Here is a 23,739-nt window from a genome sequence, read left to right as displayed (position 1 = left end):
GTTCAAGTGTTGAGTTTGTGTGCTGTTCCTGCTTTGTTTTATGTTTGCATTTATTTATTACAACACTCACTCCCTGAACTTGCTTCCTGACTCTCAGCACACATCTTTACTGATACCTTCCTAATATTGAGTTCTCCTCCCCTCGTTTGCCCTCAGAACAGCCTCAATTCGTCAGGCATGGACTCTACAAGGTGTCGAAAGCATTCCACAGGGATGCTGGTCCATATTGACTCCAATGCTTCCCACAGTTGTGTCAAGTTGGCTGGTGGACTGTTCTTGATAAGATTGGGAAACTGTTGAGTGTGAAAAACCCAGCAGCATTGCAGTTCTTGACACAAACCAGTGTGCCTGGCCCCTACTACCATATCCTGTTCAAAGGCACTTCAATCTTTTGTCTTGCCAAATTCACTCTCTGAATGGCACATACACAATCCATGTCTCAATTGTTTCAAGGCTTAAGATCCTTCTTTAACCCGTCTCCTCCCCTTCATCTACACGGATTGAAGTGGATTTAACAAGTGACGTCAATAAGGGATCATAGCTTCACCTAGTCAGCCGGTCATGGAAAAAGCATGTGTCCTTAATGTGTTGTACACTGTGTATAACCATACCAATTGTAACCAGGCTGTAATTTCACGTTGCAGTTATGTAAGAAATGTTTATGATTCATAGCACTTCTTGATCATTTTTAATGTTCATTAGTGAGGATAGTAGTACCTAATAGCTCACAATGGATATTCTGGGAAGTTATATGCCTACAACACAATAAAAGACAAGTCGACCAGATAGTTTAAGTTTTTATTAGGGAAGCTGCAGCAGGGGCATCAGAACAGCTCAGTCCCTGGGTGGAGGGGTTGGTGAGCAGGTCGTCACACGCTGCAGCTATAAAGGGTCATCTGGTGTCAGAGGTTAAACAGAGCTCACTGGACCCAATATTAACCTGAGATCAGTGTATATGAAAATGTCATAACTTCACACTGACTTAATGACTGAAAGTTGGAATTACAGCAAGTATCTCAGCTTAGTATTTGGTCCACTGAGTATGGGCACACTGGACAGAGGCTGGGACAGCAAGGGCATGACAACATAAACATTTTTCCAGTTGGAGGGCTGTTAAAGATCTTCTATAGATCAGTAAATAATCAACTTTTTATTGCGATATCGTATTAGCATACTTGGGTTCAGAAACCTACACAACGTAAATTGAATGACTTATGTCATAATTTGGTCTCAAAACTAGTCATCATTATGGTCGTAGTGACAATTTCTATGGGAATGCTTTGATTAAGGATAGCAAAGTTAAGTAAGAGTATGTTGGGCTATACAAAAAAGTTATCAAAGTTTATTGGTCGCGTACAGATTTGCAGGTGCAGCAAAATTCTTATGTTTCTAGCTCCAACAATGCAGTTATATCTAGTAATATAATACATAATCCACACTTTTGAAGAAGAAATGAAGACGTATCAGAATAGTGAATGTTGTTTATAGACCGTCCAGATCAGGAAAGTAGAATTTCCCTGATAAACGTACAAAAGTTTTTCGAACAAGGAGACTGCGTTTGTCGACATACAGTTCTGTGAATGCATCCTTTTCAAGACATGCTTAATAATAATTTATTGGTCCCAGCCAGTTATCCAGTGTGACCTTTAACCTCAGGATCCGCACTTCTGCACGGCGGTCTCTGACGCCGCCGGGCCGCCGTTAGCGATACCATCATCAGGTTCAGGGGTCATTACGGCCGCCGGTGGATCAGAACCTGATGTCAACTGCTCCTTCTTAAAGCCTGAGGAGACAGGAAATAAAGAGAAGTATCACACACACGTTCTATGTAAAGGTTATGCAAAGGGCAAACAAGGTTTAGTAGACCAGCGCCAAAATTGATTTAGTTACCAAAAGATGCAATTAGCCTGCCTAATCGTAGTGACTGATAATGCTTTATAAATCCTAGCCGTACATAGCTGGTTATCAAACAAGAGCTCAAGAAGTATCCAATTGTCAAAACAGTTGCCGTCACGATTGACACAGGGTAAACGTTACAGACGTATTTTAAAGACATATGGAGTGACCTTAGAGTGTTATTATAGAAGTTGCTACACAGATCTAAGAAATGTTGTCCAACCAGGGTTTAGAGATTAACCTTCTCAGCCGGTGCTTAAAATGTGGAGATGCAATAAGCTAATTGAAATTAGAAGACTTAGCCTGCAAGTCATGGGATAACTCAGTCTCTGATAAGGGAACCTATTACCAGTGCCAGCCTGCCCATTGGGCAAAAACTGGTTGAATCAACATTGTTCCACTTCATTAAATAATAATAATAATAATAATAATAATAATAATGTGATGATGTTTAATCAATGTGAAAAACTGATTGGATTTGCAAAAATTTAATTTAGTCTTTTTCACCCAAATTTTAACAAATCCAATGTCATTGTGAAATGTTTAGTTGATTTCACATTGGCTGACGACAGAAACAGAGGTTGAACCGTCTGTGCTACATATCAGTGTAATGTATCAATGGCCGATATTAAATGTATACATGCAGTAAAGAGAGGGTAATGAAACGCAGGGCTCTATTCAATGTGGATTGATGAACTACAGTTTGCGTGATAGAGATGTAAAGGTCATTTCTGACTGAGGTGACATAGTCAGCGAGTTAGAGCCTGCAGACTGTGGGGGAAAACACAAGGATGTGGTTATTGGCGGCCATTCAAAAACAAAATTGGTTCTAACAAAGTGGATATCCATAAAATCCGTCATGATTTGTGTTCTAACAGGCCCACAATGTGGTTATTAAAATCAAATATGGATATATTAAGCTGTTTATGCTACATAATGTTGGGTTAACTTGAACTATACTTATTCCCGTCACTATATAATAACTTATTGATTACGTTACATGTATGATAAGGCAGGCCAGCTGAAGGGCAATAGCCTCTGATAAGGCAGGCCAGCTGAAGGGCAATAGCCTCTGATAAGGCAGGCCAGCTGAAGGGCAATAGCCTCTGATAAGGCAGGCCAGCTGAAGGGCAATAGCCTCTGATAAGGCAGGCCAGCTGAAGGGCAATAGCCTCTGATAAGGCAGGCCAGCTGAAGGCAATAGCCTCTGATAAGGCAGGCCAGCTGAAGGGCAATAGCCTCTGATAAGGCAGGCCAGCTGAAGGGCAATAGCCTCTGATAAGGCAGGCCAGCTGAAGGGCAATAGCCTCTGATAAGGCAGGCCAGCTGAAGGATAAGCAGCTGAAGGGCAATAGCCTCTGATAAGGCAGGCCAGGTGAAGGGCAATAGCCTCTGATAAGGCAGGCCAGCTGAAGGGCAATAGCCTCTGATAAGGCAGGCCAGCTGAAGGGCAATAGCCTCTGATAAGGCAGGCCAGCTGAAGGGCAATAGTCTCTGATAAGACAAGCCAGCTGCCGAACTAGGGGGGAGCGGGGATGTATTGGCGGTCTAGATATGTAAGGCGTTGACCATGCCTAGTAGGAGGTTATAAACACATGTGCTTGTGTAATCATAACTAGGGCTGTTACGTTAACTGTATTTCCGCCACAACGGTGATCACGAGTCATGACGGCAGTCAAATTCCACGTGACCGTTTAGTCACAGTAAGGCTTCTCCAAGCTCTGATGCTGCGGATTGTCATTAGTAGTCTACCAAACTTGTTAACTGCTTCTTCTCAGCACTCTATTGTCCCTCTAATCACTCTGACATTAATGCAAATATGATCAAAAATTTAATCAAACACTTCATAAGAGCCCATGAGCTCATGTTGCGCAAAATGTTTATAGGCTATGCAATTGCGCAAGAAAACAGAATAATGACCACTATTAAAAAGAGAAGGATCACATCAGCTTTCTATAGGCTAGGCCTACTATATTTATTTCTTAACTTTCCTAATATTAAGCACACTGCTTCTCTTTACAACAGGAGTCTAGACTACCTGGCTGGCATGAAATGACAATGGACAATGGGAAAAACGTCCGCCAGTCGCTTTTTATGTTCATAGATGACATGTATTTTTTCCCTCTGCCCCCATTTCGATACAGGTGCATGATAATGGTCCAGTCTAAATCAAAACACATTTTACACATATATTATTTAGTAAATGTAAAGACAAGATTAAACCAAGAATAGTTTGATGGGTGACAATATTAGCCTATCACTTATGAATGATGCCCAGCTTAAGGCAAGAAACAGAGCATGCCTTGTTTGTGCGACTTTTTGTAATCATAGTCGCACATTTCATGTAGTCCAGCCCATAGGCATATATGTTTTGATAAGTTTATCACAACTAAAGTGGCCAAATAACTTTAAATTAAGCACATCCATACGCTTTACAGCGGATGTAGAGCCTAACTGGCATAAAATATCCAGCACTTGAGTTTCAAGTTTGGGGAACAATTTTCAAATGCATCTTTATAATAAAAACATTTACCTGTATAATCACATTTGAGAATGGTGTTTTCTGCTAATGGAACATTTTCTCTTATATCCTACTGCTGTGTGTGCATTGCTGGGCTTATAATGTGAAGAAATATCCTAATAGTTTATAAACATTTTAAGCTAAATGTTCTGATCTGTTGCGTCAGGTTCATTGCTTAAAACAGTTTTTTTTTATGCTAGTGGTTGTATTCATTTGGGATCTATCGTGTCCCACAACTGACCCAGACTACTATATTTCTCGCACAGAATAGGTCAACTTTTGTACTACAGAGGATAGTAGATTGACAAAGGATAGTGCTTCTGCAGTTCGTTTGGCCTACTCATCTTGTTAGCTGACGAAAAGCAAATGTGGACAGTTCTTCCAATACCTTCAACATGAGCCTCGGAATTGGATAAGGACGCGCGCAGTTGCATTCACGATGGGTCGGTCTTGTAGCCTGTGAGAAAGACCAGATTACGTGACAAAGAGTCATGTGAGTGAGAGGTGCTTCAGCACGCAGCCGGGAGAAGGGAATGATCATTATTATATTCAGCCCAAGGGTCCAAAGTCCCTTGGGAATGGATGTTTTAGGGGGCATTACGGCCACACAAAGGGGATGTAGCCAGGAAATTGCTTGTCAAATTGTGAATGGGAGACTGATGAAGTGTGTGAAGCCTGCACAAAAAAATAATAACGTATTACATCTTTCATTGTAAATACAATTTAAAAAATGTAAATATTTAACCTGCTCCAAAATAACTTCAGAGTCACACTCATAAAGTGTATAATGGTTTCCCCTTCTTGATCACAGAAAAGGCAGATGTCTAAATTCATGGATTTAGAGGACAACTGCAAGGGTATACTTTGTGCAAGACTTTAAAGTGAATTTCTTTTACTTTATTTGATATACAAAATGTGTGAGGGAGCAATCAAGCTTTCTTCCATTCAATTTCAGTAGCATATGCATTCCAGAAGAATTTCCCTCAAGGAGATATCTTGTTCTTGGAGTTAAAAAGTTATCTTAAGAATGTATTATTACATTTGTTTTCCAGCAGGGGGAAACCTTCTAACAGAAGTTGTGCATCCATCTTGACATGTTCTCCAAAACACAAATGACATTTAATTAATTGAGTAAGTCCTGAAGGTATTGCTTTGCATATAGAATAAAATTCTTTATAATGTATTGGGAAGTTCTATTTTTCTAAAGAACTTTCTATAAGAGTATATTTCCTTCTTTATCAAATAAATCAATGAATTCTTATTTCTATGGTTGTAAGGTAGTTAGCTCTGTGGCATTGTTCGGTAATGCCAGTATACTTAACAATGGTATTGTTAGGTGGCGCCATTGTTCTAATCTATGCCATAGAGGTAGTTAGCTCTGTGGCATTGTTCTAATCTATGCCAAAGGTAGTTAGCTCTGTGGCATTGTTCGGTAATTACAGCGTTCTTAAAGCTACAATATGCAACTTTTTGGGTGACCAAATTCACATATAAAATGTGAGTGATAGATCTGTCATTCACACAGTAGTAATTCAATATTAAACTGATTATGGCAGTAGGCAGATTATGCAATCATGTAAACACCTTACTTAATCTTAAAATCAAAGAAGACATACAGATGAAGTCAGAAGTTTAAATAAACGAGTTAATGACTCCAACCTAAGTGTTTCAACCACTCAACAAATTTCTTGTTAACAAACTATAGTTTTGGCAAGTCGGTTAGGACATCTACTTTGTGCATGACAAGTAATTTTTCCAACAATTGTTTACAGACAGATTATTTCACTTATAATTCACTGTATCACAATTCCAGTGGGTCAGAAGTTTAGATACACTAGGTTGACTGTGACTTTAAAGAGCTTGGAAAATTCCAGAAAATTATGTCATGGCTTTAGAAGCTTCTGATAGACTAATTGACATCATTTGATTCAATTGGAGGTGTACCTGTGGATGTATTTCAAGGCATACCTTCAAGCTCAGTGCCTCTTTGCTTGACATCATGGGAAAATCAAAAGAAATCAGCCAAGACCTCAGAAAAAAAATTGTAGCGCTCCACAAGTCTGGTTAAAATTTCTAATGCCTGAAGGTACCACGTTCATCTGTACAAACAATAGTATGCAAGTATAAACACCATGGGACCACGCAGCAGTCATACCGCTCAAGAAGGAGACGCGTTCTGTCTCCTAGAGTTGAACGTACTTTGGTGAGAAAAGTGCAAATCAATCCCAGAAGAGCAGCAAAGGATCTTGTGAAGATGCTGGAGGAAACATGTACAAAAGTATCTATAGCCACAGTAAAACGAGTCCTATGTCGAGATAACCCGAAAGGCCGCTCATCAAGGAAGAAGCCACTCCTCAAACTGCCATAAAAAAGTCAACTGCACATGGGGACAAAGATCATACTTTTTGGAGAAATGTCCTCTGGTCTGATGAAACAAAAATAGAACTGTTTGGTCATAATGACCATCGTTATGTTTGGAGGAAAAAGGGGAGAGGCTTGCAAGCCAGAGAACACCATCCCAACCGTAAAGCACAGGGGTGGCAGCATCATGTTGTGGGGGTGCATTGCTGCAGAAGGGACTTGTGCACTTCACAAAATAGATGGCATCATGAGGCAGGAAAATGATAGGGATATATTGAAGCAACATCTCAAGACATAAGTCAGGAAGTTAAAGCTTGGTCGCAAATGGGTCTTCCAACTGGACAATGACCCCAAGCATACTTCCAAAGTTGTGGCAAAATGGCTTGAGGACAACAAAGTCGAGGTATTGGAGTGGCCGTCACAAAGCCCGGACCTCAATCCTATAGAACATTTGTGTGCTGAACTGAAAAAGTTTGTGCGAGCAAGGAGGCCTACAAACCTGACTCGTTACACCAGCTTTGTCAGGAGGAATGGGCCAAAATTCACTTATTGTGGAAAGGTTACCCGAAACGTTTGACCCAAGTTAAATAATTTAAAGGAAATGCTATCAAATTCTAATTGAGTGTATGTAAACTTCTGACCCACTGAGAATGTGATGAAAGGATGAAATGTCAGGAATTGTGAAAAACTGAGTTTAAATGTATTTGGCCAAGGTGTGTAAACTTACGACTTCAACTGTACACCTGGTTCTTTACAATCTAAACACCTTAAATTGGCGATCTGAACTCAGAATCAAATATGCTTCCCAAAAATAACATGGTCACTGTGGTAGAATAGTGGTTTATTTTGATTTACGACTTTCTGCATTCATCAGGGTGCCACCAGATTTCACGTGTCCATGTAAACAGGTTAATTTGGGGAAATCATTATTTTTTGCAAAGCATGTAAACTTTAATCGAACTATGATATTAAATCTGACTAGCCACAATAACCAGATTGTGTGCATGTAACCATAGTCATTGAAAGCAAGTATAAGAAGGGGTAGATTTTTATTAAACATGTCACTCAGTCTGACAGAGTTTATAATAAACACGTTTCCTAATTTAGAGTGATATGACATATAATGCCGCTTTTAAAAAATCCATGCGTTATTTGTATACTTCCTGTTTAAGTTTTGTTTTTGAGTCTTCCTTTCGGGTTTGTACACCAGCTGAAAATAAATGTTTTTCTTTAAACTATCATTTTTGTTTTGTGACAAACTGAAATTAGGCGAACAATTAGAATTTTAGCAACCAGGAAAAGGTCGAGCGATTTTTAGACAGCGTATCTTTGGGTGCGTTCGTAAATTCACTCTAGCCATCTACTCCGATTGTAGAGCACTCTCGTCTGTGTCCCAGAGCGCAAAATAACTGATGAATTTACGAACACGCAACACCCATTGAATATGAACAGTGTCAAACGTCGGCAAAAAAAGGTATTAAATTGTTGCCAGCAGCACAGCTAGTCACTAACGCTCTAGATAACATAACAGCCTAACTAGCTCTGTCATGGTGAGTAAAGTGGTCAGTGAGGTGTTCGGTCATTTGTGTCTGGAAGTAGCTGACAAGCTAGCCAACTATAGCCAGTTAACGTTCGGTCAGAACGCTCGGATGAACCCTTCTCGACCAGCGCGTTCAGTGAGCGCTCTGAACGCTCCGAGAATGAAATGTTCTGAATTTACCAACTGACAGTCTAACAACGCTCTGAATTTACGAACAACCCAAAGTGCACTCTGACACACTGGAAGCAATTTACGAACGCACCCTTTACTACGGCATTGTTAGGTAACGCAAGTGTTCTTGCATGACATTGTAGATAAGTTGATAACAATCAGCATTGTTGCATATCTATGGCATTACTGTTCTTACCAATAACACCACATGGTGTGAAGATGGGCTTCTCCGCTTGCTCTCCCTCAGCAATGTGGGCCCGAATCTTCCTCACCGTCCAGATGCTGGCTGAAAGATGGGGAGAATGAGACAGACAATTATTAGCAACACATTATTGAAATGACACCTCACAAGATATCATTGGCATAGATGTGTATAGCCTGAGTAACATGACTTCATATATGTTACTTTGTAACAACTAGAATGAAGATATCGGCGCGCACCTTTGATCAGCAGTCAGACCATGGCGCGAGAGTCTGTTCTTCTTTCTCCTCAGAAAATTGATGTTTTTGTCGCCAGATAGAGGAATGTATTGCTGCTTGAACTATGTCTTTTAGTAGTACAGTCGATCTGCTGTTACCAAACCTGTTACCAAACCAGTTACACAAAAGCACACCCAATTACGTATGCGGATAACCTTAGAGGTGGAGTTTCAGGAACTCGTCTCTCTATTGGAGCAGATAGCTACACGGCTTCACTGATTGGCTACTTCTATATAGCGCAATAGTAACGTCTGACCTAGTCTCGTGATCTGCTTATGTATTGGATAAGTGAATTGAGGAGTATTTTTGGTGATGGTAAACATGTCATACATATCACTCGGAATTGGAAAACGTGTTTATTATAAACTCGTGTGACACATTTACTAAAACTAACTGTGGGACAATTTGTCCAAGGTCATTTGTACCAATGTATCACTGGTTTCTGTAGACTATAGTGGTTTAATAAACATGAGAATTCAATTTGCTGATTGAAGTACACAAACTTATGATTTTAAATAATTTATTGCCCGTATTGTACATAATATTTTCCTGTTTCATATCGTCACACAACTGCAACATGCCAGTGAATATTACAGACCTCACCATACCAATACAGCAGTTTATTCAAGATATTTGCATTTCTAACTTCAATATATACACATTTCACTTTAACTTAAGTTTTATATCTCAAAAAATACAATCATTTACATCACACACACCATATCATTCTCAGTCTTTCAGGGCATTACAATATTTTTTATTTTTACAAAAAATAAAACAGGACCTTTTCAATCACCAAGGAAGTAGGACAACTACTGTGGACACTCAAAATAAATGTGAAGTGTGGGCTAGAAGGTACATGACTAGGCATCAGACACAGCTCTACAGGGTTACAATTCTGTATTGTCAACCTTTGCAGTACTTACCAGTGACATTACAGTGAACTGCACCTCACATACATGTCATACATATTGGATTAAACTATTACCTCCACCTGAACAACTGCTATTCTGATGTCTACGCCTCAGTCCACAATCAACCCCTATAACCTTGTGTATAGCTGAGAGTTTGGATAGGTATACGCTATTTGGTTTATAATTAGTTCGACCATGGCTTATATACCAAGGTGGGTGGAATTATTTTCACCATATTGCTTATACCTATCCAACTCTCTCAGTTCTAAACAAGTACCTAGAGAGTAGGGGCTAAGACTCCAAGGCTCCACATCTTTCTTTTTCACACAAAACAAGAAAAACAATAAACTTCCACTAGGAGAGGGTTAATTGGAGGGCTGGAGTGTTGCTGGGCAGACTTCAGTCCAACCTGATCTTCTGATTGGTCATCCTGTAGATGATGCTGTCATATCCTGGGTCCATGTTCCACAGATTGTATGAGATGACAATGACAGCCAAGGCAAGGATGATCATCAGCCATAGCACAATGTTGAAGATCACTGCATAATTAAAGTTATATTTATAGGCCAGGTTATAGGGACTGCCAGGGTTACTCTGTGTGATGAGGAGAGAAAGGAGGAAAGAGAGGATTTCAGTAGTTGCAAATCTCATCTATGAAGTATAGAATTTCAGACACATCTAAAAATGCTCATGGTTTGATACATAAATATATACAGCAGAGGAGGCTGTTGGGAGGAGCTATAGGAGGACAAGTTCATTGTAATGGCTGGAATGGAATAATTAGAACGATATCAAAAATATAGAAAACACATTGACTCCGTTCCATTCCAGCCATTACAATGAGACATCATTCTATAGCTCCTCCCACCAGCCTCCACTGATCCATAGATATGTACATAAAACATAAAAACAGAAGATCTGGGCAGATGAAGCTAATATAAACAAACATACGATCTGTTTGGACTCCAGGATGGAGCGGGACTTCCTGGTCAATGGTGCCTCAAAGCTCTTCACCGTGACAACCTCGACCACCGCACTGTCACCATAGAGACCAAACACGTCCTCACCAAACTACAGCACAGGAGAGAGAGAGAGCAAAAGAGAGCGAGAGATGACAAACAGGTGGTCACGTATAGCGATAAAAACCCAGAAACACTACTCGTGCCACTACCACTAACCATTTTATTTGATATATAGATGCCCCCTGAAAGCCCCCCTCTGTGCTTACCTTCTGTAGGACGTTGGCCAGGATGGCGGTGGCGTCTCGATACTGTGGGGAGTCCTGTCCGTAGCGACGGCCCAGCTCCTCCAGGCCAGACAGCTCCAGGGAGTACAGGTCAGGGGAGTGGTCCTGGGCCAGGTGCCTGTGTCTCTGCAGCTACATGAGGGTGAGGGGGTTAGCCACAACAGATGACCAGATGTCCTACTTAAATTATCCAATTCCCCTGTGCCCAACAAACAACATATTCAGTCTTACCAGGGCAGTGATGTCATGCAGAACCTGGACCTCAGACAGGAAGAGCAGATCAGCCTATAAGAAGAGAGGAAGAAGATCAGAGTTCAGAGATCAACCAACCCTTATTCACTTTAACCGAGGGACGCAGATAGAACCAGCACTAGTTATGCATGTTACCTCAGCGTTGCGGTTGAGGGAGTTAAGTGGCAGGGAGGCCAGCACGGAGCCATCCTGGGAGAGACGAGAACGGATCTGCTGCAGGGTCACAGGCAGGTCCTCAAACACAGCGTTGGCCTTCCCCAGCATGTACAGCCTCTGTAGACACACACACAATAATGGCGCCGGAGGGGATGGCTGACGTTTTACGAGCTCCTAACCAACTGCATTGTTGGTTAAGGGCTTGTAAGTCAGCATTTCACAGTGAGGTCTACTACACCTGTTGTATTCGGCGCACGTGACAAATACATTTTTATTTGATAACATTACTATCCCCCTGCACATACAAACCCTCTGGAAAAAAGAAACCTTTACACATGTGCTGGTCCATACAGTACCTCCTCACTAGGGGCCAGCTGGAGGACCACAGGAGTGTCCTCAGCAAAGAGAGAATGAACCGTCTCAGCCACACTGTCCAGGGTGAAGGGTACCGGCTGGAGGAGAGAGGGAACAAGGCAAGAGTTATTAATAACAGAGCCTTGGTGAAGAATCTCATTCAAATTAGAACGTTGCTGCTGCTCAACCATCACCCCTGATGGGGAGCCTGGCCTCACTCACGTTCTCCAAGGGATAGGAGGCCACATTCTGGGGCAGGGCCAGGCTGTCCACCCCCCTCACCACCACCAGCACGTTGGCCCTGGGACGCTGGAACAAATGACCTGCCCGGAGGCCAGGCCAGGAGAGATCCTACAAACACAGATGTTAGAGTATCATGTAAAATACCAGAGGCTTGCGCACCTGTTCAAACATAGGATATGCGCCTGTGTGGGTCTTCACGGGTGCAAGTGGACCCGATATACCTGAGACCAAACCCCCAAATTCAAACTTATGCTATAGGCTATGCAGAGCTGTGGTCAGGCCCACTCTGGCCTATCAGCTGTAGTTACATAGGCCCGATGATAATCAAACAGGACCTGACCCGGACCCAAGGGACATTTATTTTATGCGAATACGGTTAATTTATTGACATATAGAAGGCCTGGTCAATATAATATAAAGACCTATTTGTTAAGCAGAAGAGCAACTTGGCTGATAAACAATGTTGGGGTCCAATCGGGTGTGGTCGATACTGTTAGGGTATGGGTTAAGTCAAGTTGTCTTCCGGTCTGATTGTTCTAGGGTCTGTTTGAGTCTCCATTGTATTTTTTCCAATGACTGGGTCAGGTCTGATTATCCTCAGGTCTTGGTCCAAATTGTTGGACCCTAAAGTGTGTGTGTACCTCCTGGACAGAGAACCCCATAGTCAGAGCCACCATATCTGGAATCTTCTCCCCAGAGATTGGCCAGTCTCCCTTTTGGAAGGACACGTACCCTGGGGCCTGCAATATGGTGAGGCTGTCCCCCTGAACGCCTGAGGGAAAACAGAAGGAATTGGTTTGGTTTAAATAATATTGTCTATAAACAACTTCTAACTTATCAAAGCTAGCTACTGTTTGGATGTCAATACGGTGTAGGTGGAGGGGACACCAGGGCCACATAATATGACTTTTGGAGGTTCATCTAGGTGGGTTCTGATAGTATGGTGTTGCCATTTGCTCCTACTTGCCTGTTAATTACAAACTGTGAAAGACAGCCATTTCATGAATGGGAATGCCAGGCTACAGTAGCTAGTTAGTTAGCCCGAGTCTCGTGACTGGGAAAGCAGAAGGATTTTTGAGGAAGTTAAGCGAATATGGTGTGTATTCATTAGTTGGATGCCAATTCAAAACGTTTTGCAATAGTAACTATAGGAAGCAAATAGAACGAAACGTGGAGGGACCGACCTGAATTTTTCCAATATAAAGTCTCGTTATCGTTCAAAACGTCTTCCGTTTGGAGTGAACGATTTACAATACACAAAACGTTTAGCAACAGAATCCGACTAATGAATGCTGTATGTCACGTGATACAGCTGGCTCGCCGAGACGCTCCCCTGTGAGTCTGGTTAGTAAGACAGCTTATAATGAACCATAGCCATATTGCTAGATAGTGTTGTGCACAACAACAGACCGGGTAAAACTGCTGGAAATGGCTCATCATGTTAGCTCATGTTTTGTCGTTCCAGTTCGTTAGTTGTTGTTGCCTGGCGGTCAGGTTGTCAAGTTAGCTTACTAGCAAGCTAGGGAAATTAGCCCAAGCATTCAAAAGCAGTATTTAATCGTTATAACATATTTATAAAGGGAAAGACACGGCTTGCCACAAATTGCCAACAATATTTATAATCAACACGATTGGAAGTGTTCTTTAAAGTCATTTCTTTAGCGTTAACGTTAGCTAGCTAAAACTGTTAGTGCCTCTTAGCTAACGTTACCGTTTTCATCAATACAAATGACTCGTTAACGTTATAGCATCTGCATGAGATCATTTCCAGAAAACGATCTACATCAGTAGCTAAATAATCAGATATAAGATTTCCAATTTTTACCTGCCGTAAAAGCCGAGCAGAAGATAAACGCTACGCTGAATAAAGTCTCCATCCTTCGGCGATTTTCCAGCAACATAATTCCCCTTTTGCTCTAACGTAGATCAGATGACTCGCGTGTCACGTATATCTTCTTCGTGTGGCTTTCCGGAAGAATAGACGCTGTGTTGTGTTTTGCTGCTTGTCGCAGGTCAGAGTGCGAATTGCACATTTTGGTCACAAACAACAAGAAAAAGGGGCATGGGAGAGTCTTCTATTGCACCACTATCTAACCCTGCACCTATACATTACCCACTACTTTCGCCCAAAAAGGTCCTATACCATCTTCCTATAGACCATCAGCACTTAAATCTCTCACCCCCAAATATTTCCCTGCTGCTGCAACTACCACGCATATCTTCGCACCAACGGAACAGTGCATTTGATCACCATGGCTATAAATACAAGAAATCAGCGATCTAAGGCACTGCATCTCAGGGCTAGAGGCGTCACTACAGACACCCTGGTTCAAATTCAGGCTGAATCACAACCGGACGTGATTGGGAGTCCCATAGGGTGGCGCACAATTGTCCCAGTGTCGTCCGGGTTTGGCTGGTGTAGGCCATTATTGTAAATAAGAATTTGTTCTTAACCAACTTACCTAATTAAATAAAGATTAAATAAATAAAATACTAAAACTCATCATCTTTGGACCTCTCTTTTCAGGCCGACTCACTGGGGGACTCACAGTCGAATCACTCACCCTTGGGCTATCCTTTAGTCTCTTCAATGCCTCGGTATAGGAACATTTCTGCCCAACTCAAACTCTGGCAATCTCAACCTGTCGCTCTCTCACCTGTGCATGTTGACACACAGTGCTTTCTCTATCCCAACTGTACACTCCCTCTGACTACGCCCTCCTGCAACTTTCTCACATCGTGGGATCTCCCTTCTACACACTGCTGCAACATGTCAGAATCCTTGGCACCTAAACCACTGTAGCGGGTTCGGAAACATAGGCCCTCATAGAATAGCAAATATAATCTAACCTGAATTTATCAGGTAGAAACTCTGTGTCAAAGCTCAACAATACAACCATTCCTGTGTTTTACTTGTTATATTGTATTTACTTCGCCACCATGGACTTTTTTGCCTTTACCTCCCTTATCTCACCTCACTTGCTCACATTGTGTATAGACTTATTTTTCTACTGTATTATTGACTGTATGTTTGTTTTACTCCATGTGTAACTCTGTGTTGTTGTATGTGTCGAACTGCTTTGCTTTATCTTGGCCAGGTCGCAATTGTAAATGAGAACTTGTTCTCAACATGCCTACCATTACCACCGGGTCTACTTCTCTCCAAACTGCGGTTGTCAGAAACACCAGGAATATTATTTTTCATTTGATCCACCTCGACACTGAACGCTACCCCACTGATCACCCCTTTGTGTGGTGCCCTGTTCCGGAGAGCAAAGCAAGCCACAGGTTGAACCTCGAGCCGTGTGAAGCACCGCTACTTCTGGGCAGAGGATGTACAAAAAATCTAATCAATTCCACTTCTCCAAACTTTCCCAGATGTAACCATTCCTAGTTTGTCCTTTACCCAGCTTGACAAAACGTATGGGTCGGCCAAAGGGCAGGAATCCACTCTTTCAAAAAATCTTCGGTAACATTCACAGGGCAAACGTTGGAAGTCTCAACCACACATGTCGCCACAGTTAGGCCCACTTCATCCTGGTCTGGCTCAACCCCAGCGCGCTCAACACTAACGACTGACTCCATTTCAATATTCTCAAGAGAGCAAGACCTAAAAAATAAGATTACTTGGTTTGTATTCAGGAGACGAAGGTATGTACTCAGGAGTTGAAGGTCTGAATTTAACACCATTCTTACACTTTTGCATCATTGTACCTATTGTCACGAAGATGCTAGGAATGCATTATGGGCATGAATTGGTCTTTCAGAAAGCCAGAAACATTGATTGATTTCTGAAAAAAAAAAAATATTGTATGGCTATTGAAATATGTAGTTAATTGTTTCCATCCTTTGACATGTTCAGCTAAGGGAAATCAATACCGGAAGTAGGGACTTTTCAATAAACTGTTGAACAAAAACATCATCGTTCATGTCCTCTTCACCTGTAATATCAAGTACATCCACTGGGTGGGGGTATAGGATCTTAAATGAACCAACCAGGGTCCATTTAGGGCTTACTCTGACGACGCAATAAAAATAATTTGTGAATGTCAAGGGAAAATGGTGGAAGTCAATAAATGTTTATTTAATTTTAAGGTCAGCTTCAGAGGCGGATTGGTCCTCTGGCAACTCTGGCATATGCCATATGGGCTAGACCATTTTTTGTTGGATGGACTGGTCAAAATTGACACACACACAAAATATAGATTTTGAATAAAAAATTAAATAATGAAAAGGTGACCAATGGGCCTGTAAATATTTAATTAGTAAGATGTTTGTGCAATTTCTCTGTTATACTAATCTATAATGAGCCTTTGGCTGATCAGTGGGCAACGGCCGGGCCCCCCTACCAAGATTGGCCGGCCTGGTTTTCTGGTTACTCAAACTCCCATTCAACGTCAAAAGCAGCATCAGCAAAGAGACCTGCTCCGATTCTGTCATCATTTAGATCATGGATTGTAAAAAACAGAAAGTGTGCCTATTAACGTAGAAAGAGCACATTCTACATTGTAACTTCACTCAAAACATCCTATTTTTGGGCGGCTAAAGCCATGATTTGGTCAAACAGTGAAGTGCATTATTCTTATGATTCCTGTAATGGAAGTATCTGCCCCTGCGCCCCCAGCGAGGGCACAATATTTCAAAACGCAATTGTGGGAAAAACACAATTTTGGAAGATTTGTCCCCTTGTCCCTGTCAAAGAGAACAGTGTCTCAGCTTTCTGAAGGTATAATTTGAATTTCTCAATATCCAGCTCAATATCTACTATTTTACAACCAAGATATTTGATATGGCTTTGAGATATGGAGCAGCATGTGTGAAATGTGCAATGGCCATTGTGAGGATTAGACTATAGGTATCGTGGTAGTAGCCTACAACTGCAAAGTTTTTAAAGAACATTACATTTACTGTTGGATGAATACATCCACTGCTTCTAACAGTGGGTATTATATTTAGAGTTAGTAATCTAGTTAATGTGTTTTGACATGGACCACCAACACCAGGTAAAGAGGGCGCAACTGTTCCTTTACTTCCTAAGACGGCTGAAGAAATTCGGCATGCCACCCAAGGTCCTCTCTAGTAATACTACCACTGCACCATTGAGACGTCTTGACCGGTTGCACCCCGGCCTGGTACACCAGTTGCTCCATCCACGACCGGAAGCTGGTGGTGAAGACAGCCCAATCCATCCCTGGGGACCTGTTACCACCTTCCAGGACATCTACTTGAAATGGTGCCTGAGGAAGTTACGCAGCATCAAAGGACCCCACACAGCCATGAGATGTTCTCTCCCATACTGTCGGGCAGACAGTGTCAGAGCATGAGGTCTGATACCAACAAAGGACCCCTCACAGCCATGAGATGTTCTCTCCTGTTGGGCAGACAGTGTCAGAGCATGAGGTCTGATACCAACAAAGGACCCCACACAGCCATGAGATGTTCTCTCCTGTTGGGCAGACAGTGTCAGAGCATGAGGTCTGATACCAACAAAGGACCCCACACAGCCATGAGATGTTCTCTCCCATACTGTCGGGCAGACAGTGTCAGAGCATGAGGTCTGATACCAACAAAGGACCCCTCACAGCCATGAGATGTTCTCTCCCATACTGTCGGGCAGACAGTGTCAGAGCATGAGGTCTGATACCAACAAAGGACCCCTCACAGCCATGAGATGTTCTCTCCTATCGGGCAGACAGTGTCAGAGCATGAGGTCTGATACCAACAAAGGACCCCACACAGCCATGAGATGTTCTCTCCCATACTGTCGGGCAGACAGTGTCAGAGCATGAGGTCTGATACCAACAAAGGACCCCACACAGCCATGAGATGTTCTCTCCCATACTGTCGGGCAGACAGTGTCAGAGCATGAGGTCTGATACCAACAAAGGACCCCTCACAGCCATGAGATGTTCTCTCCTATCGGGCAGACAGTGTCAGAGCATGAGGTCTGATACCAACAAAGGACCCCTCACAGCCATGAGATGTTCTCTCCTATCGGGCAGACAGTGTCAGAGCATGAGGTCTGATACCAACAAAGGACCCCTCACAGCCATGAGATGTTCTCTCCTGTTGGGCAGACAGTGTCAGAGCATGAGGTCTGATACCAACAAAGGACCCCACACAGCCATGAGATGTTCTCTCCTGTTGGGCAGACAGTGTCAGAGCATGAGGTCTGATACCAACAAAGGACCCCACACAGCCATGAGATGTTCTCTCCTGTTGGGCAGACAGTGTCAGAGCATGATGGTCTGATACCAACAAAGGACCCCACACAGCCATGAGATGTTCTCTCCCATACTGTCGGGCAGACAGTGTCAGAGCATGAGGTCTGATACCAACAAAGGACCCCTCACAGCCATGAGATGTTCTCTCCTATCGGGCAGACAGTGTCAGAGCATGAGGTCTGATACCAACAAAGGACCCCTCACAGCCATGAGATGTTCTCATCGGGCAGACAGTGTCAGAGCATGAGGTCTGATACCAACAAAGGACCCCTCACAGCCATGAGATGTTCTCTCCTGTTGGGCAGACAGTGTCAGAGCATGAGGTCTGATACCAACAAAGGACCCCACACAGCCATGAGATGTTCTCTCCTGTTGGGCAGACAGTGTCAGAGCATGAGGTCTGATACCAACAAAGGACCCCACACAGCCATGAGATGTTCTCTCCTGTTGGGCAGACAGTGTCAGAGCATGAGGTCTGATACCAACAAAGGACCCCACACAGCCATGAGATGTTCTCTCCTGTTGGGCAGACAGTGTCAGTGCATGAGGTCTGATACCAACAAAGGACCCCACACAGCCATGAGATGTTCTCTCCCATACTGTCGGGCAGACAGTGTCAGAGCATGAGGTCTGATACCAACAAAGGACCCCACACAGCCATGAGATGTTCTCTCCCATAGTGTTGGGCAGACAGTGTCAGAGCATGAGGTCTGATACCAACAAAGGACCCCTCACAGCCATGAGATGTTCTCTCCCATACTGTCGGGCAGACAGTGTCAGAGCATGAGGTCTGATACCAACAAAGGACCCCTCACAGCCATGAGATGTTCTCAGACAGTGTCAGAGCATGAGGTCTGATACCAACAAAGGACCCCACACATCCATGAGATGTTCTCTCCTGTTGGGCAGACAGTGTCAGAGCATGAGGTCTGATACCAACAAAGGACCCCACACATCCATGAGATGTTCTCTCCTGTCGGGCAGACAGTGTCAGAGCATGAGGTCTGATACCAACAAAGGACCCCTCACAGCCATGAGATGTTCTCTCCTATCGGGCAGACAGTGTCAGAGCATGAGGTCTGATACCAACAAAGGACCCCTCACAGCCATGAGATGTTCTCTCCTATCGGGCAGACAGTGTCAGAGCATGAGGTCTGATACCAACAAAGGACCCCTCACAGCCATGAGATGTTCTCTCCTGTTGGGCAGACAGTGTCAGAGCATGAGGTCTGATACCAACAAAGGACCCCACACAGCCATGAGATGTTCTCTCCTGTTGGGCAGACAGTGTCAGAGCATGAGGTCTGATACCAACAAAGGACCCCACACAGCCATGAGATGTTCTCTCCTGTTGGGCAGACAGTGTCAGAGCATGAGGTCTGATACCAACAAAGGACCCCACACAGCCATGAGATGTTCTCTCCTGTTGGGCAGACAGTGTCAGTGCATGAGGTCTGATACCAACAAAGGACCCCACACAGCCATGAGATGTTCTCTCCCATACTGTCGGGCAGACAGTGTCAGAGCATGAGGTCTGATACCAACAAAGGACCCCACACAGCCATGAGATGTTCTCTCCCATAGTGTTGGGCAGACAGTGTCAGAGCATGAGGTCTGATACCAACAAAGGACCCCTCACAGCCATGAGATGTTCTCTCCCATACTGTCGGGCAGACAGTGTCAGAGCATGAGGTCTGATACCAACAAAGGACCCCTCACAGCCATGAGATGTTCTCTCCTGTTGGGCAGACAGTGTCAGAGCATGAGGTCTGATACCAACAAAGGACCCCACACATCCATGAGATGTTCTCTCCTGTTGGGCAGACAGTGTCAGAGCATGAGGTCTGATACCAACAAAGGACCCCACACATCCATGAGATGTTCTCTCCTGTTGGGCAGACAGTGTCAGAGCATGAGGTCTGATACCAACAAAGGACCCCACACAGCCATGAGATGTTCTCTCCTGTTGGGCAGACAGTGTCAGAGCATGAGGTCTGATACCAACAAAGGACCCCACACAGCCATGAGATGTTCTCTCCTGTTGGGCAGACAGTGTCAGAGCATGAGGTCTGATACCAACAAAGGACCCCACACAGCCATGAGATGTTCTCTCCCATACTGTCGGGCAGACAGTGTCAGAGCATGAGGTCTGATACCAACAAAGGACCCCACACAGCCATGAGATGTTCTCTCCTGTTGGGCAGACAGTGTCAGAGCATGAGGTCTGATACCAACAAAGGACCCCACACAGCCATGAGATGTTCTCTCCCATACTGTCGGGCAGACAGTGTCAGAGCATGAGGTCTGATACCAACAACAGACCCCACACAGCCATGAGATGTTCTCTCCTGTCGGGCAGACAGTGTCAGAGCATGAGGTCTGATACCAACAGGCTCAGAGACAGTTTATATTTTTATTGATTTTATTTTTATTTAACCTTTATTTAACTAGGCAAGTCCGTTAAGAACAAATTCTTATTTACAATGACGGCCTACTAGAAGGCAAAAGGCCTCCTTGCGGGGCTGGGATTAAAAATATAAATAAAATATAGGACAAAACACGCATCCCGACAAGAAAGACAACACAACACTACATGAAGAGAAACCTAACACAACATAGCATGGCAGCAACACATGACAACACATGGTAGCAACACAACATGGCAGCAGCACAACATGGTAGCAGCACAAAACAGGGTACAAACATTATTGGTCCCAGACAACAGCACAAACGGCAAGAAGGTAGAGACAACAATACATCACGCAAAGCAGCCACAACTGTCGGTAAGTGTCCATGAATGAGTCTTTGAATTAAAATATTGAGATAAAACTGTCCAGTTTGAGTGTTTGTTGCGGCTCGTTCCAGTCGCTAGCTGCAGCGAACAGCACACATGCGGTCACTCACACATATCACAACTGCTGATACCAGAATCGTATTTACTATTGCTAATACTGCTCAATTTAAACACTTGTCCCCCAACCCCCCTTCCCTGATACACGTGTAAATATTGGACTATAAATTGTGGCCTGTATTATACTAATGCTAAAACATGTATTATATTCTACTGAGCCATTTACTTTATGTTCGTATTCTTATCTTTTCTTATTGTTGTTGTATTGTCGAGAAAGAAACTGCAGGTAAGTGTTTAGTTGGACGGTGCATACCATGTGCATCCTGTACATACCACTAATAAAACATAAACTTCCCCAAATTAATTAGCCTATGATATTAGTTAGTGCACAAAAATATACATGTAATTAATCTCTATTGAACAACAAGATCAGGATATTCTGGAGTCCTATTTTGACAGTAAAATAGCAACTAATTGTCAACCCAAATTTCATGACAATCACTGGATTAGGTTGCCCATCAAAATATCTTGAATCATCCATTCCTGCTTGAACGTGTTAGATTGAAATAACTTATTTCTTAAATAGCTCAGTAGTCTATTTATGATACTTCTTAATAAAACACTATGAATTACTTTATCAGATGATTACTCATCGACCAAATCAAGGGCTGGTGCCACCCACTGTAAAAGTTAGTGGCACCAGTAACACCAGGGGAAAAGTCCGGTAACAGTAATTAATACTGAGGGTAGGTGTTGATTCAGGGGAACACATATGACAGGCACTAATTTGCAATATAGCCAAAGTTGTTAGCTTGGTTTAAATAACATAAGGTTAACACAGACAGACTGGGTGAGTGGATTGACGAGATGGTGTGCATGCAGTGAAGTGGGCCGGTGTGGATAGAATTACAGGGCAGAATCCTTGTCCCAGTCTGCCCCTGGTCAGCTTCATCACATCTGATGTCAAATGATTTACTTTCTTTGCAGATCTGACACCACCACAAGAGCAGTAAATCAAATCAAAACAAATCAAGTCAAATTTGATTGGTCACATACACATGGTTAGCAGATATTAATGCGAGTGTAGCGAAATGCTTCTAGTTCTAGAAATGCTGCAGCAATATCTAACAAGTAATCTAACAATTTCACAACTACCTTATACACACAAATGTAAAGAGACGAATAAGAACATGTACATATAAATAAACTCAGCAAAAAAAGAAATGTCCTCTCACTGTCAACTGTGTTTATTTTCAGCAAACTTAACATGTGTAAATATTTGTATGAATATAAGATAAAACAAATGACACAAACTGAACAAGTTCCACAGACATGTGACAAACAGACATGGAAAAATGTGTCCCTGAACAAAGGGGGGTCAAAAGTAACCATATCATGTGTGGCCACCAGCTGCATTAAGTACTGCAGTGCATCTCCTCCTCATGGACTGCACCAGATTTGCCCGTTCTTGCTGTGAGATGTTACCCCACTCTCCCACAAAGGCACCTGTAAGTTCTCTGACATTTCTTGGGGGAATGGCCCTAGCCCTCACCCTCTGATCCAACAGGTCCCAGACGTTCTCAATGGGATTGAGATCCGGGCTGTTCGATGGCCTTGGCAGAACACTGACAATCCTGTCTTACAGGAAATCACGCACAGAACGAGCAGTATGGCTGGTGGCTTTGCCATGCTGGAGGGTCATGTCAGGATGAGCCTGCAGGAAGGGTCCCACATGAGGGAGGATGATGTCTTCCCTGTAACGCACAGCGTTGAGATGGCCTGCAATGACAAGCTCCGTCCGATGATGCTGTGACACACCCCCCCAAACCACGTCCAAATCGATCCCGCTCCAGAGTACAAGCCTCGGTGTACCGGACCCTCACCCCTGGTGAGACAAACCCGCGACTCGTCAGTGAAGAGCACTTTTTGCCAGTCCTGTCTGGTCCAGCGACAGTGGGTTTGTGCCCATAGGCGACGTTGTTGCCGGTGATGTCTGGTGAGGACCTGTCTTACAACAGGCCTACAAGCCCTCAGTCCAGCCTCTCTCAGCCTAGTGCGGACAGTCTGAGCACTGATGGAGGGATTGTGCATTCCTGGTGTAACTCGGAGCAGTTGTTGTTGCCATCCTGCTGTCCCACAGGTGTGATGTTCGGATGTACCGATCCTGTGCAGGTGTTGTTACACGTGGTCTGCCACTGTGAGGACGATCAGCTGTCCACCCTGTCTCCCTGTAGCGCTGTCTTAGGTGTCTCACAGTACGGACATTGCAATTATTTGCTCTGGCCACATCTGCACTCCTCATGCCTCCTTGCAGCATGCCTAAGGCACGTTCACGTGGATGAGCAGGGACCCTGGGCATCTTTCTTTTGGTGTTTTTCAGAGTCAGTAGAAAGTTTCCATAACTGTGACCTTAATTGCCTACCGTCTGTAAGCTGTTAGTGTCTTAACAACCGTTTCACAGGTGCATGTTCATTAATTGTTGATGGTTCATTGAACAAGCATGGGAGGAAACAGTGTTTAAACCCTTTAC

General features: G+C 43.3%; 1 protein-coding gene and 1 long non-coding RNA gene across 3 annotated transcripts; both read right to left on the bottom strand.

Moving 5' to 3' along the window:
• Positions 1-784: 784 nt before the first annotated feature.
• Positions 785-9,112, bottom strand: LOC112247087. Its single transcript, XR_002953012.2, has 3 exons — positions 8,931-9,112; positions 8,686-8,775; positions 785-1,783 (listed from the first exon to the last, which is right to left on the bottom strand). It is a non-coding gene; the product is annotated as an uncharacterized LOC112247087 (long non-coding RNA).
• Positions 9,113-9,472: 360 nt separating this feature from the next.
• On the bottom strand, positions 9,473-14,722 carry LOC112234676 (renin receptor-like). Of its 2 annotated transcripts, none has more exons than XM_042319844.1 (9): positions 14,699-14,722; positions 12,776-12,906; positions 12,114-12,242; positions 11,894-11,989; positions 11,517-11,654; positions 11,361-11,414; positions 11,112-11,261; positions 10,835-10,954; positions 9,473-10,477 (listed from the first exon to the last, which is right to left on the bottom strand). In XM_042319844.1, the coding sequence occupies exons 2-9, from the start codon at positions 12,809-12,811 to the stop codon at positions 10,283-10,285; spliced, it is 918 nt and encodes a 305-aa protein (XP_042175778.1). In that variant the 5' UTR covers positions 12,812-12,906; positions 14,699-14,722; the 3' UTR covers positions 9,473-10,282. The 2 variants fall into 2 exon arrangements, with proteins under 2 accessions (XP_042175778.1, XP_024258692.2); XM_024402924.2 differs by lacking the exon at positions 14,699-14,722 and adding an exon at positions 13,960-14,115.
• Positions 14,723-23,739: the final 9,017 nt, after the last annotated feature.

This window comes from Oncorhynchus tshawytscha, linkage group LG03, assembly GCF_018296145.1.
Source record: "Oncorhynchus tshawytscha isolate Ot180627B linkage group LG03, Otsh_v2.0, whole genome shotgun sequence".
NCBI lineage: Eukaryota > Metazoa > Chordata > Actinopteri > Salmoniformes > Salmonidae > Oncorhynchus > Oncorhynchus tshawytscha.
This window is presented reverse-complemented; position numbering and strand designations above follow the sequence as displayed.

Bases quoted from the DNA above. Each gene is read 5' to 3' on its own strand.
- LOC112234676 (XM_024402924.2), bottom strand. From the start codon at position 14,035: ATGTTGCTGGAAAATCGCCGAAGGATGGAGACTTTATTCAGCGTAGCG. The intron at 11,990-12,113 runs GTGAGTGAGGCC...TCTCTCCTCCAG, and splicing joins CCTCCTATCCCTTGGAGAAC to CCGGTACCCTTCACCCTGGA. The intron at 10,478-10,834 runs GTATGTTTGTTT...CTCATCACACAG, and splicing joins TCCTGGAGTCCAAACAGATC to AGTAACCCTGGCAGTCCCTA.